The 18,293-nt window shown below is 39.5% G+C and overlaps 1 protein-coding gene across 11 annotated transcripts in view; it reads right to left on the bottom strand.

The window, feature by feature from the left end:
* Positions 1-18,293, bottom strand: part of ATE1 (arginyltransferase 1) — a 56,575-nt gene that overhangs the window by 8,372 nt on the left and 29,910 nt on the right. For 6 of the 11 annotated variants that reach the window (XM_015867498.3, XM_015867500.3, XM_015867496.3 and 3 more), the window contains one exon: positions 5,280-5,400. The exons of 2 other annotated variants lie outside the window; for them this stretch is intronic. In XM_015867498.3, coding sequence (XP_015722984.2) covers positions 5,280-5,400 — 121 coding nt within the window. Of the gene's footprint in view, positions 1-4,871; positions 5,070-5,279; positions 5,401-15,900; positions 16,485-18,293 lie in introns of those variants that run through there. 3 more of the 11 variants (XM_085555336.1, XM_085555340.1, XM_015867502.2) reach the window with 3 other exon arrangements.

The raw sequence follows: 18,293 nt of genomic DNA on the forward strand, positions 1-18,293 counted from the left end.
TCTAGTCTACTTTATAAATATTTTTCCCATATACTTACTTTCAACATATTTGTGGAAGAATAAAACATTCTGACAGCTTTATTTTCTTTTTCTGAAGCAAAATCTTCCCATGGGACTGACCCTGAGCCAGCTGATGACTGAAAACTTCAGACCTTCGTATGAAGGCTTCCCTTCCAGCTGCAGAGCTGACCAGACTTCCAAAGACTTTTAATGACAGGTTTTAATGATGCCTCCAGACCCCCCATCAAAACAGAATATTGAGCTGTCAAGCTTGCAATGACAGCAAAAGCAAAGGAATTTAGATGATACAAAAGACAGAATCATAGAACCATTCAGGTTGGAAAAGATCTCTACGATCCCCAAGGCCAACTGCAGCCCAGCCCACCATGCTCACTGCCCATATCCCTCAGCACCACATCATCACAGTTCTGGAATACCTCCAGGGATGGTCAACACCTCCCTGGGCAGCAGCACCAATGCATCAACACACCTTCTGAGAATCAGTTTTTCCAAGTATCCAACCTAACTCTCCCCTTATGCAACTGAAGGCCACAACTTCTCGACCTATTGCTGTTACTTGGGAGAAGAGGTCGACTCCCACCTCACTTCAAGCTCATCTACTAGAGGAAGAGTTACAGGATTATGCATTTGAGAATCACAGCTCCAAACAACAGGATGGGAACAGGAAAACCTTTGGAAAGGTGTAATTGTTAAAAACTGCTTATTAAAATATTTGAATTGTATTCAAGTGAAAATGGCAGGGAGCGATAAGAAGGAAGGGCAAGGAAAGGTCCTCATCAAGCTTGCCTTGTCAATTGCTTGACAAGAGTTAAGCACAGAACTACAGGCACAAGTTTTTCCATGAAACAGGCAAAACTGAAGCAATTGGCAGCAGCTTATCAGCTAAGGAAATCAGATTCCAGCAATCCATTTACTGGCTAAATTAATTACAAGATGGAATCAATTATGTTCCCAAGCAGCTCCGCGTGCAAGGCTGGAATAATGGTACCACAGCACAAGCAAACATGCATGCAACCAAGATTCATCATTTCTATATACACGTATGAAAAATAAAGATATGCTGGCAAAGTCCTCAAAAATTACATAACTTCAAAATACACACTTGTCTATTACACAATCTTTATGATGGTAACTTTGGGTGAAAGTTTATTTTCATGAGTAGTTTTTTAAGTCAGTTGATGGTGCTTCCTGAGGAGTGTTGGTTTACTCTATCAATGTCAGATGCAGACACATTTAACAAAACATTAAACACTGACTTTTAAACAAATATTTACCAAACTTTGAGATTTGCTAACAATGCTAAATGGATTTCATATTGTGACTGTACTTCAAGTTACAATCTGAAGTCCTTTCTTTCTTGGCAATTGTTTTGTGATACTCCGGAGTTGATGATTCACTCTAACTTCCAATGCTCAGTCCAATTCATGCTCTGCTTCTGATGCGTCAATGTTTCCATACCATCTTCAAAGCTGCAGCACCAGATGCTTAGTACCACAAAGTAACCAAGTGAATTAAGTTTGTTACCTTTTTATTACAGAATCACTGAAGTAACTGAGTGTATTTTTGCATATTAGACCAAAATCCCATGCCAGTCATTTCAATTTAATCCAAGTATAATAAAAAAATGAGTGAAAATTTGCCTGGCTACACCTTATTGGCACTGACTACATTGCCTATTGCTATCATAAGAAAGCAAAGAGTTAGTTACTGGGAATGATTTAGTTATTAATCTGAGAGAATTTACTAAAATGTTTTCAAAACTCTCCACAATCTCATAATTTTCATAATTTCAAGAACTTGAATGCACTGATCCACTTTGATCATTAACCTGTACTACACAAAGCTTATTAACATGAATGCATAGTGACATTTGTATTAATTCGGCTGATCAGCTTCAAAGATGTGACACTACTCTGATACATCACTTAACCAATGACCGGAGCCATCAGAAGTGAACAACCAGCAAAAAAAGACTCCGTGTTCATAGATGCAATAGATGCAAATCATGTTTGAAATGAGTCCTTTTTCTTAGCAAAGAATAGTAGCTAAACTGTAAATGAGACGTGTTGAATGTTGGTGCTAGAAATCCAGGTTATGGAAATAGTTGCAGCAGATTATTTTTCTAGTGAACTCATAGACTTTGCTCCAAGTATTGGACACCAAAGATGGGAAGCAGATTACAAGTGAGACTTCTGTGGGCCATGTCCATCGACCCTGATCAAACACTGCCTTTCACTTGTGTGGAGAAAAGCAACAAACAAACCACTCACAGCAGTTTGCACACACCTCAAGTTACATGACATGCTGAAGGGCTTTGAAACCACTATATTACACCAAGACTAGATGTATCCTTATCTGGAGTTGTTTCTTGAAGGCGCTGACAGACCAGTGGTGATAGGAAGAAAGATTTGCAGTTTCTCAGTAATCTAATTACCATCCCCAAAGCAAATTATCATGAAGATTTTACTTCACAAAAACTATTTTCACAATCTTGTCTCAGGCACAACAAACCAAAATCCTCAACAGATGTTTGAAAAGAGGACGTCAGTGGGTTAAAGTGAGAAAAATGGGAAGCAGAAGGATAAAAGTATGTTGAGATAGCAAGTAAATTACTTGTAATACTTCTCATACTGTACTTATTTCATTGGTGTAACTGCTAGTGAAAGTACCAATGAAGTAAAACCCTGAAGACCAGTTCTGCAAAGAGGCAGTGGATTAGCTGACCATGGCCACAAATACTTTAGCACCACACTATCACGTGGCTGAATTTTGGACACTACTTTCAATGTATTGTCCAAGTCACAGACAAGTGCTTCCCTGCAGAGCTATCTTTAATTCATTTCTACTTTCTTCGGTACAACTCCATCAGTTTTGGCAGCTCTGTTCTATATATATTTCATTCTTACAAAGCAGGAGCACATGGCCTGTACATCACCTCAAGAAAATGCAGTCTAGCATAGCCTCTATTTTTCAGAGCTCATCACTATCCAAGTCCTCAATTACTGCCCTGCCTCACTAACTGCTGATTTATTTGTATGTAAATAACTGGTTGCTGCTTAATGATAAACACATCAGAACCTTAATAAATCTCTTTCATATATAAGGTGATGCCAGACAACAGAAATGAAAAGCCTATTCAGCATAAGGCTTGTGTGATCTAGGTAAAATTGGTAATTTAGAAAAGCAAGAATGTTTGACAAAGGAATGACCTTTTAACCGCAAACGTTGTGCACTATGCTTTGCTATGCATTTTCCTTTCCCCCTGTAAAGTTACTGGTGTTTTCCAACACAAGCTAGGAACTGCACGTGAAGAGGCTACCAGCATGGTTTATTAAAATATAAAGTCTGAGAGTCTGCTGGCACAACTCATTGTTTTCTCTGTACGACTGGAGTGTTTTCAGGTTAAGTAAGGCTGAATCTCAGCACATTGACAACATCAATGATGTCAAGAGCTGGATCTATTTCAGCTGTTGGGCACCCATGATTTGCCACCCTAAGGAATGAAAAGGTGAGTTCTTACAGTGCCCGCGTTTGCTTTATTCAGTTATTAACTGCTAGACAGTTTTCTAGGTTCATCTCTGAGGTATAAAGAGTTAACAGCTCTGTTCAATTTGCCTCTCCACTTTTCATTCTCCAACTATTAACAAAAGTATTAGACGTCAGACAGGGGCAGGGAAAACAATACTTCAAAACCATTTGAAAACACTGAAGCACGGGACAACCAAATAATGTAAAACAGACACAATCCTCCATTTCCTGATACTTCAGAAAATTTTTACTATTATTTTTTGTGACAATCCCAGGTTTTTTTTTTCAGAAAAGAAAACAAATACCTGATGATAGCAAAGAGCTCTGTGGGGTAATGGGTATGAATACAGAGCAGCCCTCCTCCCATTGCAGAGACTTGGCAGGTCAGAGATTGCAGCACTCCCTCCTTAAGTAGCACTTTCATAACCCACATCTAGCACATTTATTAGCTATCTTTTCTTTTTATTATGGGAGAGAAAAGGAGTTAGAAAATTGCCAAATATGATGAACAAACTGGTGTGAGGTAATGCTTCAGAAATCTTCTGCCATTACAGACCATATTAAAAGATGACCATTTGCAGTGACTGTTTTATCGCCTTGGGCAACGATACAAGCCACACCATTCCTCCCAGTTGTTTACTGGGTCTGGTTATCGCCCTCAGTTTATAGGTAGGAAGTCCCAATGCTGATAAATCATGACCTACTTAACTGACATAACTGAGGGCTGCGTTATAGAAAGCTATTCATAAGGAATAAAGCACATCGTTTCTATTGCTCATTTTGTAATTTGCTGCAACTTAATTAAACTCATATTGCTGACTATTGTAGAGAGGAAAGAAAAGGAGGAGGAAACTGATTCTGCTGTTGAGAAATAGCTTCCTTACAGCTAGCAAATCTTTAAACCTCAAATGGCTATAAGCTCTCAGCAGGCCTAATACACTTCAACACGTAGCTATGTTTTAATTTCCTTTAACCACGGGATGTAAGTCACAGCTCCAGTAATGTCTGCAGTGAGGTATTTTGTGCTGAAAACGATGCGATGTTTTATACCCTGCAGCTTCCAAAAGCATGAAATCCCAAAGGAATTGCACAGAACTGAGAAGACAATGCCCCTTTGCTTACATGGGGTTAACACCGTCAAAGGCAGAGTCATTTAGTTGTCAATCCTGGGCTTAAATGAATACACTTCTTTCCTCCTGCGTAACAAAAAATCTCTCTAACACCTCTGGCCTCCAAAACCGTTCTTCATTTTACCTCTCATTTTATTTCCTATTTCCTTTCACCGATCTAATGACATATCTGGTTGATGAGGACAGACATACCTTAAACAACAGAACTTTCTGATGGTTATAAATGTTTTGTTTCCAAAGTGCATCCAACCAACAGCCCAAGGCTGTCTCCCACCAAACCACACAGCTGCCTGCAATCATTCTCTATTTGCATAGTACATCCCATGCAAATTCTATTCAAACTTTTAATCAGTGTCCATATCGAGCAGTGTATCTGACCTGATGTACTACCTGTAAAACAGAATGGATTTAAAACTCACGTTGCATATGTTCAGAGATAAAACAATCTACTCGCTAACGCTTGCAGGAAGAGTTGTGAATTTTAGACTTTCTTCCCCCTTAAAGGCAACATTTCTGCAGCTTCTCAGAAGCAAATGATACCGATATGCAATAAATACGAGAGAGACAATTTACATCATTTATCATTACTTGTGACCTTACCTGCTTTTGCATCCTGGTTGAAACGAGAGTATTTGGAAAGCTCAAGCAGTGGGAGACATTGCTCAATGGGCGTCCACACATACGTCTCCGGACACAACAAGTCAGAGGGTCTATACTGACCCTACAAGGGGGGAAAGGAGGAAAAGAAAGGTCAGATCAGTTGCACGTGTACAGTTTGGCTACACGTTTCCACACTTTCTTATGAGAGAGGAATAGTTTTAATCTAACCTAAACAAACTGAGTAAGAAACAGCTTCACTGTAAACACAAGCTTATTCCTTCAGTAATTTCTGCATTAGCTCAGGAGTACAGACTTAACCCCGGCACTTGAAAAAAAAATAAAGTAAAATTAATGCAGTATATTTTATGTTATCCAAGATGAACTCGAGCAATTTTGGCTCTCCTTACTGAAACTCTGTGTTTAAGTTATCCTCCTGCGATCTGTTGAGCTGGTGCTGACACTAAAAAACTCAGCACCTCAGAAGGCAGCTTGTCTCAAACGTTCTTCATTCTCACAAAGTAACAGTGACAAAAAGAAAACACCCTTTTAATAGAAAATGAACACTTCACAGTAAGTGGGATTTAATTTTTACTGCATTAGTGATAGAGCATTTTGCTCATTGCCCATTAAATAGCAATACTGTCTTTTTCAATGCACAGAATTCTTCCTGGAATAGCTTACGGATAATCATGATGAAATTCTACTATTGTATTTGATTTACTTAAAGGATATTCTTTGCAGACATTCCCAAAACTAAACAGGGATATTTATTTTCCCCTTCTGCTACACAGAAAATCACCACCTCAGCAATAATAACCTAATCAAATCTTTTTTTAAGGTTATTTAAAATAAGATTATTCACTGGCCTGTGACTTAAAACAAAGATCTATCTTTGAGCCATAACTCACTTAATCCATTTACTCTCAGTCTCCATAGCCATACGGAGGCAATGTTTAATTAATTTTCAAACTGGAAATTCACTACGTAAATCAGCTTGGAAAAACAGATATACAGTAAATAGGTTGCAAACATCTAAGGATTTCATCATGCTGCCCCCAGTGCAATTTAAGAGTTCTTCATTTGAATTAAATAGCTCATGATGGTGATGATTTTGGAAAGAAAAAACTCATGTTTTTGCCAAGTACTGAAGACTAATAGTTGATTTATTTTCAACATCAATGAATGTCATTCTGTAATAAGTCACATCCACAAGCTCTGCTCTTCTTTTATAGGTGCACCCCAGTGCAACAACACATGGTTTTGGAGGCTGTTTTCTGGATGTTTACAGTGATTCCAGCTTCTTTTAATTCTCTTTCCGTTCAACTCCTGACAATATTTAGAGCAAAAGAATGAACTCTTTCATGACTTATGTCCTATCAAATTTAAATGCTTGAGTCAGAAATACAAATGTTATGTCTGATGGAAGTCACAACTGTCCACGTGAATAAAAGAACAATTTTGTTCCCATTTCCATCTGAAGTGAAAATAATATTCCTTCAGTTCCATGGAGGAGCTTCAACATTAGGAAATTCTCTAAACCTGGAGAATAGAACTGGCATTGAACTGTTCAACTATCTAAGCAGTTGAAAGGGATGGGAATGCAAAGCCTAAAGAATGTTTAGTCACTATTATTCAGATGAAACAAATTAAGGATCAAGGAAAAAGTACTCCTTTTCGTCAACAGGCAAAAACAATTAAGCATAGTTACGTGTGGACTTAATGACATTTTCTCAGCTGGCTATTTCTGCCTCTGGCCAAGGAAGCATCTCTCAGAACAGTCATGAAAGCACAAGCACAGGGTGACAGGTATGCAAGCACAGATAGGCTCCTATGTACACAGACTGCTGACTTACTATCCTATAAGATCTTGCCCCTAGACAGTAAAATATGAGGGCTGATCCAGATGTAATGCCTCCCATTTTATTACCTTGGCCCACAGTGCCGGAGGTGGATGGTGGTGGTATAAGCAGTGACTGACAGATGACACCAGAGAGGCAGTCTGACACAATGGCGTCTGACATGGAAGTGTGTAAGGAGCAAAGGTGTGGAACTGAATTCCTAAATGTGGGAATAAGGCACCCACTGACATTCATCAATGCTTGCCAAATGTGTACGGAGACCAAGCAGCAGATGTGAGCACAGCGAGGGGTGGGTGGTACATTCCAGCAGTGCCAGCTAGTTCCAACCCCAAATCCACCACTGTAAATTCAGTATTTATTTGGGAGGGGTCATAATACCTAATTTAGGAGGCAAAAGCCAGTAAACAGTTCTGAGGTTTCCTCTTCCCTCAGATTTAGAATTGAGTCAATAAGTTTCCCTGAAGATGAGAGAAACGGAAGCGATGACACAGAGAGGTCACACCAACCAGAGACATGAAACAGAGTCGGAGCCATAAGTTAAACCAACCATTGATGCTCTTCAGTATCCTTGCTTGTATGGAAACAGTTTTAACAAGCACGATAGAGGTAAGAGTTTTTTCTCCCTTAAAGGTATTTTATTTCCTCTACCAGCTAAACCCACATCCCATGAATCACTCAGCAGAGGAAGTGGGAACCCAGGGACACACAAGGGTGGGTTTCCCAGTCAAGTGTTGGCACTCGCTTTATATTGACATAATTAAAAAGGCAATCCACAGAAACTACTCAATCAAATGGGTGATTTCTAAAGGCTAAGAAGTCTGCAGCATCTTCCTTCATATAAAGAGAAAAAAAACCACCTTAAGGTGCTTTCCCCATCGTGCTATTAGATATGCTGCATTGTAATTGGAAGCTTCTGGAAACACATTTTACAGTGAAGCTGCCAAGCCTAAATTAATACTTCACACCGTGAAGTATTATTACTATTTTTTGTTTTACAGTTTCCACATCAAAATTGACCAGAACTTCTCTGAACTTTTGTCCCACAGGAAGGGCAAAGGTTTTAATGAGACTTAAGCCTGGAGATTACTTGTTGAATATTTGGTAAAATCTGAGGGATCTGGTAAGCATTTGAGATGGAAAAACATCAGCAGAGTTTGTTTTTGTAGTCTAAGTAGAACTTAAAACGTAAAACTACCAAGAAAGAGAATAGTCTGGAAAACAAAAAAAGGTCAAGCACCAGTAGCACTGAAAAAACAAGAAGGGAAGGTTAAACACACATTTAATTCTTTTATCAAGTGCAGTTTACATCTGTATCCTATTTCTTCACAATAAACCCATTGATCTTTTATTAAAAGTGAATTAAGGCTGCCTTCATCTCCATTTCCACCCAGCTGATTAAAACAAAGCTCTCAGACTACGCAAACAAAATAATTCCAAATCATCAACAGCGATCCGTTAGAGCTAAGCAGCACAACACGAGTGCATCAGGTTTATTAAATTCAGTCCTCCCACTGAAAGACAACCCCACTGGAATCCCAGCAGCTCCATTCTCCAGCAGACCCTTGCTCCCTGACTTCATTCCACAAACAGAAAAGGTCCCTGCTGACCCCAGAAGAGTAACCCCAACGCCCTGCATTCACAGCCAGCAGGACTGAGCTGGACATCTGAATCCAGTTCTCTCCCACATCACAAACAAACAAGCCCTCAAGATTCATACACACAGAATGAAGAACAGAACTGTATTTTACAAATATTAAAGATGGTTGGATGCTTCAGATTTATCATCAGAAGTACCCTACTTACAAGGAAGCGTTATCTCTAAAAGGAGTTCAATTAACAAATGTATGGATTGTGGATAAGTTGTCAAATAAATAACATAGAATCATAGAATAACCAAGGTTGGAAAAGACCTAAAAGATCATCCATTCCATCCGATCATCTATTACCAATAGGTTCCACTAAACCATGTCCCTCAACACAACATCCAGTCTTTCCTTGAACACCCCCAATTTGGACTTAACCACAGAAGCCACAGTTGCTTTTGCAAATGCTTGCTTGACACTTGAGTAACAAAAACATGAGTGATTTTATCTAAACCCGACATTCATTATGCAATCAGAGCTTTCAGGGCCCAACTGGATACTCTTGGAAGCTCAGCTACCTTTTGTTACCAAAGATAAACATGCTGTAATCTCCAAACCATATTATTCATATTAAACAAAACTGACCTTGTAGCCCATAAACCTCACACTGCTTTTGAGAAGTGAACATGTAAAGGAATTATTCACAGAATCACCAAGGTTGGAAAAGACCTCTGAGATGATCCAGTCATCCCTGGGCAGCCCGTTCCAGAGCCTGATCACTCTTTCAGAGAAGAAATTTCTCCTAACATCCAACCCGAATCTCCTCAGTGTGTTCTCCTTCCTGTTCTAAAAGATGTGCTGATTCTCATCCCTTTAGTTCTATTCTTTCCAATGCATCTCATGCAGAAACTCAGAGGAGTTGCTCACCTACACTGCTTACATTTTATCTACATGAAAACAAGCATTTCATAGAATCCTGGTCTTTGGCATACAAAGATATGAGACGTTGATCCTCAAGAATGGTTAAAGAGAAAATTTATGGGAAACCAATGGAAAGAAAAAGAAAAGCTAAGCTCATATGTGGTCAGAACACAAATCATCTGATTACTGAGATGGAGCTGATTTACTTTAATTCTACCACAGAAATTCTTAAGGAGACCCCAGCAATAAACTTGGAACAAGAGATTAGGAAAAGCTATGACAAAGAGATAAAACCCAAGCCAGGGCCTCAGGAGGAATGCTCCATTAGAAACACACCAGCTATGCTGACTTCAGTCCATCTTAAAAGGAGTTTATTTTGGCAGCTGTGAGAAGTGGCAGAAAAAAAGAAAAAGGTATTTCAATCATGGGGATCCTATATCATTCCCTTAAAGAGCTGCCACGAGCTCACATTACTTCTTGTAATTATTAAATAATTTATTTCGTACATTTTCTTATATTTATCATCAAGTGAAACAATCAAAAGGGCAGAAGCATCCTAGTGTGTGTTGCATTAACCAGTAAAACACAAGTGTGTGTGAAGGCTTTCTGCACAACTCTTAGTCATTTTTAAACCACTGAATGGAATTATGATGTGCCAAGAAGTAAAACTACGCAAATCAACTTTGGAATCTTCTGTGACGTTTGCAAAAGCAGAGACTAAGACCCAAAGCCTTACCCTCATGATTCACTTCAACTCCATACCCTTTCTTTACCAATAAGACCCTTAACAACTCTGAAGGACGACACAAGAGAAGAGCATGTGTATTCTCCAACAAGACCAGTATTCACTTTTCAGCACACACGTTGCTCTCCAGCTCACCCTGCTGCAGCCCCTATGCCTGCAAGCGCACCTTCCTGCTGCTGGGTGCAGAGTCTCCCAATATCTCCTGCCCCAGAATTTCTCCAAATCTAACCCTTTGGAGTGTGCTTTACCCTTATGTCTGGCCTCAAACCCAACTCCTCGTTATAGCTGCTGGTTCTGTGATTACCCTCCAAGCCCTTTGCTGTTTTCCCTGGCATTCACTCATGCTCAGCAGCTCCAAGCCTTCCTTGTCTTTCCCAACATCCCTCATACTGCTCTCCTCAGACAGATTTCTCTTCTTCCAGCTCCGGACCCAACCTTCCATACCCAACCACCCACCCCAAAGCCCCTCAGTGGTCCATAAGATCCACTCTACATTACCTCCTACACCCATCACAGCCTCACCTCTGCTTTTTAATCGCTGGCCAAACTCACCTCGTCAATGGGAATAATGCCTCTGTACAAGACTTTCCCAAATCTCTGTTTCTGCCTTTAATGGGGTTTCCAAAAGCTCAGCCAGAAATGCACAGAACTTGGCAAAATTCTCTCCAGACAAGACTCCAAGGGCAAGAAAACAAGGCGTGCCCAGGAAAGTCTGTGCCTGCTGGTCGCCTTGCACTGAGTCATTCCATATTTCACTTCCATGCCCAGCTACTGACTCATTCTGTGCGGTATTCAACTACATAATAAATAAGGCGACTAATTGACAGCTCTTCAAAACTGTGAATCGCCAATATTCAAAGGAGCTGAAATGCAGTCCCGGATAAGAATTCAGATAAGGGAAGCTGGCTTTAAATTAAGCTATGCTATGCACATAAAGCATGAATTTAAAAAGCATTTGCAGTGCTCGTGCAACTACATCACGTTGAAAAGCAATACTAACGCATTCATACTGTGCACAAAAAGATGTGAATTATACTAAAACTGAAGAAAAAAGAATTAAATCTCAGCGTTTAGGTGCCCACAACTCTTTATCAGCAATGACAAAAGCACACATCACTGTCAGACATTGTCACACTGCCTATCCATCCACGAAGAAACAGATTGAGAAGGTTTGCTTTGCCAGAGTATTCCAACCATGTGTTAGAACTTAACAGTAAGTAACACTACAGGAAAAAAAGGTATCTGTACAAAAACCCGGACCATCAAAGAAGAACACTTTAAAAGAACTTTCTTCTGTTGCCCATAAAAATGTTTATTTTTACTGTAAGTTTCCATTCCTGAAATAAACATTCTAACTTTAGGTCAGCTGAGCTTGTCAAGTGTTTGTTAAACAAGGCTGCTTTGTTTGCTGAGAGGGGAGCATCTGTGCACGAAGTTCTCTGTGCTTCCCAGGAGCACCTTTGGGGTCTCACCTTGCGGGTTCTCACCTTTAGGGTCTCACATCTCAACACCTGTAAGCCAGCATCTGAACTGAACCATCCTTGATAACAATGGAGCAGTCTCAAGGAGAAACAAACCAGCACCGCCAAAAAGTGTGTTTTGTCACCAAATCATACAGATCAGAGCTCCATTCGTTGCCACAAGAAACACTAAACTAACACTTGTAGTATCCTCAATGCTCAGGAGCCTCTAACTGAGCTAAACATAAGAAACGGGAAGGAATCCAAATACAGGAACACCGAACAAGCATAGGGTAACGCAGAAAATATGTCCAGACAGATTGATGCATTGAATTTTTGTCAGGTTATTCACAGGGAATGGTAACTGCAAACATACCCTGCACGAAATAACACATTCTTTCAACATGTACTTTTTCATACTGACTCGCTTTCAAATCCCCCCTTATGTTAACAAATTATTTCTCCCTTATTAGATACAAAAATATTAAACTTCAAGTAGTGGATTTCTTGTCAAGTAAGTCCATTTTTATTAAGCATCCAAAATAGAACAAAGTGAAATTACAGTACCAAATTCAATAGCAGTCACTGTACCTGCACGCTTTGCATCTACTAGCTGTGTAAATGCATATGCTTCTGGCTTGACCTTACCAGTTGGTCATTCCCACTTTTCAAAGTGAAAGTAATAGAGCCTCGTAAGAAGGTGGGGTTGTCACCACAGGGGCCTGGGGATGCCCAATTCAGTCATCAGTGTGATGGAAACAACATTTAACGTGTGGAGTTCCTTTACCAACACTCAATGATTGAGAATAGGTTTGTGATGACAAATTCACCAAACCATCTTCCAAAGCTTCCAAAACAAGCTCTATCAAAACCAAATCATTCATGAGATACATGCAGCATTTTACTCAGCATCCTTCACTACCACTGGAAGATACGACCTGAGGATGCAATGAGCAGCAAGTCCTCCCAAACGGAATGTAACACAAAAATGGCTGCCAATCCCTTTGCTCCACCCCTGAATAGAAGATAATTAAGAAGGATTAATAGCAAACCACACAGTGCCAACCAGCAAAGAATAAAATGAAAAGAATGTGAAAGAGAAAAATAGCATTCACAAATGATGAATAAACTCTACTGAACACATTAGCACTAAGTAGCCCTGCAGAATACTAGCCTCAGTATCTTAAATAAAATCAATAGATTAGTGGAACAAAAAAGCTCATCTCCTCTTCTGTCCATTCATAGAACAACAGTGCATTTGTGTTGGGATCAAACAAAGCATTTGGTTCCTGTGTACTTCTGCTCCGTGAACCCATTCTTTTTCAATTAGTTAACAATGGAATCGTTTTCATCCCCTTTCTCCTGTGTCATTCTAGCTCAGTTTTACTTGTGAAAACATTTTCAAATTACCATTTTCATTCAGGGTGAGAATGGGAAGAGAAGCAAACAAGTGCAACATTCTATTAAGAAAAAAAGATTATCTGGTCCTTTGAAAGCTTTCTAGCCAGAATCTCAGTCATCCTATACATATAATGCTGCAAATAACTGCTATTAACATCTCCCTAAACTGAAATAATTTCATTCCTTTTAGTACAGTCCAATTCCTCAGCTGAAACCAAGTACACCAAGTGTTCAGCCCCCTTCATTGTAAGCAATGTGTGCCCTCAGCATTTGAGGGCCTAATTTTAGGCATCGTTCTGTAGGAAAGAAATGGATCTGCTGAAGAAAATCCATTGGACATCATAAAGAATGGCAAGAGGATTAAAACAAATGTGATTTGGAGAAAACATTAAAAGCAACTGAGGGGTTTATTTTGGTGAGTAGATGGGTGGCTGGAAATAACATTGTTTAGGAAGTTCATGTCAGACAACGCAATGAAAAACAAATAATGCACAAAATTATATAAGGATATAACTGCCAATGTATAAAGACAAAGGAAACCTTTGGCAGATACACATTCCAATGCATCTTAAAAGTTAATGCAAGTGAAATTGGACCTTCCTTGGAGCGAAGATACAGACTACAGAATCCCTTATGGACCCTGACAAGTCTACTTTCTTTTTCTTCCAGGTTCCAAATCGTTTCTCCTACAGCAATTTGGGACTCCAATTCCTACCCAAGCAACACTGACGTACAAACAATCATCGTCATAAAATGTAGGAAGCCTTTTACAAACTGGACTGTTGGAAGCACTGTGAGTAATTCAAGGACTGAGGACAAATAATAGAACCTTGTTAATATACTTCTACTCTGTACAGTGAGCAGCTAAATAAACTCAAATAATGACTCCAAATAAAGAATAGTTGTCCAGATTAAATGCAACACTTCAGAGAAACATACTGTGATAATTCTGTAAAATACAGACTCTTAATAAAAGCAGACCTCATTAAAGTATCCACCATTAAATCTTTCCTATAAAATTGGAGAAAAAAAAGAAACCTGCGTGGATTAACTGACCTGTCAGCCAGCTCCTACTGTAAAGGCTGCAAGGTGAAATACAGCAGAGCCAGGAGGAGCAGGAGTTCCTGGCTTCCAGACCAAATAAATCCCACTTGACAACACTGCCTAATTAAAACAAATTTCATCAGTGAAAAGCAGAAGTCAGAAAGAACACAATAAGAGCAACCAAATTCAGTGAGTTCCAATATTACAGGTATCAGCAGGCTCAACAGACTTGGTGCAGAGATAAAGCTGACCAGTGTCTCGGTGGCTTCAGTGACAGATTTAAAGGGCTGTTTGTTCTCCAGGACACAAAATCTTTGCTGTTTTGCCCATGGCTTGAAAACTTGCATCCCTCTGAGTAGCCTCACAGAGAGACATGGCTGCATGGGAAATGAAGGCACTGCACTCATTGAGCCCTGTGCATATGCTAAATTCACTTATCTTTGGGAACAGCCAAAGAGAGACAGATTGACCAAATTCAGGATGCTAACCAGCAATGCAAGAGCATCCACGAATAATTAAGTCAACAAAATACACAGCAAAGCCAACAAAACAGCACTTCATTAATTCACTTGTTGTTAGAGACTGGGAAAAAGCACATTGATTTGCATGCACCTAACATTTACTATAGCACTGACCAGTGGATTTATAGTATCGTAAATGGAAAATACTGAAACGCGAGCCATGACCTCATTCCTGGGATGAAGGAGAGAAATTAATGATGTGAATTGGGAAGAAATTATTCCACCCTCCCCCCCAAAAAAACCCCAAAATAAAGCAAACCAAAACCACGTGACTTTTGCCTATGTATTTCAAAATCTACAGTTCTCACTTTAATTGCTAATAGCTGCTACAAGTCCTCTTCAAATTCAGTCCGAGGCAGTAATGAGCAGTGAATTCATGACCATGCAGAGCCATGAATTAGACATGATACGCTTCCAAGCAGTTATTAACATGCAGAAGATGGCTTGTGTCAGATTTATTAACACAATCCTGAACAAATCTTTTCAGCAGCTCTTTCTGACAGAGGCAGACAGGTTACCTCTAATAACTCTGAAAACATCTGGTGGTACAGAATTAGTCTACATGGAATAAACTGTAGCCTTCCTCGGGTGCATTTATTAAGGCAGGCTTAGATTTTTGCTTATTTAGGCCTCGTGCATATAAGCAAAATTATATTTATCAAAGAAACAGCATAGAAAAACCAACTCAAATAGAAAAGCCTGATGCAGCAAGTGAAACACGTACAACATGTACTACTGATGTACACATATAGGTGACTAATACCACCTCTACCATATTTGTATTCTTCAGAACACCTGAACTATAAATGATAAGCTATATCGTTATCATAAGGAAAACTGAGGTTCCTTAACTCCAAAGACTTGGCTGAGCTCTGCATTTGTTTCTAGTGGTAAAGTGGATTCTGACTAGTTTTAGCCCTGCAAATCTGGTGTGAAACTCAGTACAGCTTCAACACAGGCACCAAGGAAAAGCCACAATCATTTACCAATTACATACCTTACAGAACGCAGCAGCTTAGAGGAAATTATAATAGTAATTGCATTCATTATCTTGAACTGCCATAAGAAACAACAGGGAAATGGATGCTCTGCTTTTAAGCATTTTTATTTGCATTGGAAATCCACTGTCAGCACTCAGTGATGGTTGTTGCTACTCAGAACAAAGGTTTTCAATGCTCATAACAACATCGTTGTCCCAACTGGGGGGGGAACAGCAAGCAGCCGAGTCCATCATATGAAATACCACTGCAAGTCTTGGCCAGCCATTTTCAAGGAGTTCTAGAGAATCCCTTTGGGTTTGAATACCGAAAGCCAAGTCATAACTCAGAGTGGTCTTTTTTCCCTGCAGTCACCAACCCAAACCATTAGAAGGAACACACAGAGCACATTCATGGCTCCAAGAAAATGAGAGCTTGGCTTCAGCTGCTGATACCAACACAGAGCAGTAACCCGACCACAGAGGAAGTCCCATGAAGAAGTGGAAGGAAAGTACAAGTAACGTGGCTAAAAAACTGTGGTAACAAGCCATGCAGAAAGCTGGATGCCATTGAAAAGCAGGGAGACTTTCCACTCTGTTCTGCAATTCATCATTTTCAGATTTTCTTATACTTTACAACTGTTATTAGTATATGATTCAGTCTTTACTTTTTGTTATCTTGTTTCCAAACAGTTCTGCAAAAAAAGAAACAAAAAACACTCCAAAACGACTGCACTATCAAAATGTGTATGGCTTTCTATGAGTCTGCATCAGCTTTTCAACCTATAGTTCTTTATCAAAAAGTAGCATTGCACAGAACTTGGTAAACTATAATAAATATTGCCTTGTCAGAATATCCAGTTGACTGTATATGACCTATTTGTAAACACATTGGGAATTTATTTTGATGTATGGTCTTCCTAGAAACCAACAGAACTAACCCTGCAGAAGCCACTGGTACCAGTGCAAACAGACCTGAGCACAGCAAGTCCCATTCCCTAATTTGATTCATCATCTATTCCCATTGTTAATAGTGACAGCATGGAGAAAAACAGGCTTACAGCTGGTGGCAGCTTTAGTACATGCTAAGTAAAAAGATAAAGCACACAGGTATACCTACACCAGCTTTTTCTACATGACGCTTTTCAAAGCTATTTCAGTGGCACAATTGGGGCAGCTTGTGCTTATATAACAAAAACTCACAAAGGTTTGTATTAAGACGCATTGTATTAAGTCACTTTTCCTTCACACAGTTCAGCCCATGCAGGGAACCCAAGCTTTTTGTAAAGGTTAACTGAGTTCTGTGGCCAGGAAGGGTGAAAAAAAGCCCCAGGTGGGAGGCAGACCAACATGGGAGCTGGAGCTGCAGGCTGCTGCTGCATCGTGCTGCTGCAGGAGGAGTGATGCTGAAAATTCCTAAAATCAGCCAAAGAAATTGGCTCTGGAGCACTATAAAATTCCAGGGGCACCGCTTACGACCGCAGTCAGCCTGAGGTATTCAGTTCAAGAAAGATTAATCACAGATGAATCAGCCTTTTGTTTCTTTTTTGACATTTCAGAACCCTTTCTAGTATTCCATCTATCTGAAGTCTGGCCATGCCTTGATACCAAAGTAGACTGTTTGAAATAATTCCATTTACTTTGGCTTGCCTACAAGTCTGGATAAAGATTTCAGTCAAAACATCTCTTCAAATCACAGAATGGTCTTCAAATAGCACACAGATAGTGAGGCAAGGAGGTAATGGGTCTGTTCAAAGCCTGCTGATGTTATTTATTTACTGACTTCACATGGAGTGGTGTCAGGGCAAGGGGATGGCTGGCCAAACCCAGAGATAATAGGTGCTCCAGTTGCACTTATTTGCATGCCGATATTGACATTGAAAAGGCATTAAAAATAATAATAATAATCACAAAATATCCACAACCAGAAGTAAAGAAACTCCCTTCTCAATATAAGAACTAAGAGGAGAATAAGATTTAAAAAGTCAGGAGCAGCAAGTGCACTTACTATTTAGACCAGAAGCACAAAACCAAAGTCTTATTGATTCTGAGTCTGGTGGATGACAGCAAAATCAAAGAGCTACAATGGGAAGAAGTTAATTTAGCATCACAGTGAGCTCAGCAGCAACTGGAAAATGCAAGTTTAATAACATAGAACCACAGCAAAATATCTTGTGGGATAAATCAGACAAAAGCTTGGCAGAATTAAAACAATGAAAGAGCTCTCAAGCATCTCTCTGATGTGGCCATTGGTTTAGTTCTGAAATTCTATGAATATATATCTGTAAACAAATGTCTTTAGCTGAAAATACACTTACAGACATAGAAAGAAAACACTTAAGAAGCAAACCTGAGTCCAGCGTTATCCTAAGATAAAACTTGAAGTATAAGGTGGTGTTTTATCACAGGCTCCAGAACACATTAGGAGAAAGACTTTGCATCTTACAAGTGCTAGGAATTGTTCCAGGATACTACTTTCCCAACATAAGAACTACCACATCTAA

The sequence above is a fragment of the Coturnix japonica genome, chromosome 8, assembly GCF_054131305.1.
Source record: "Coturnix japonica strain WE chromosome 8, WE-NBRP24, whole genome shotgun sequence".
Classification (NCBI taxonomy): domain Eukaryota; kingdom Metazoa; phylum Chordata; class Aves; order Galliformes; family Phasianidae; genus Coturnix; species Coturnix japonica.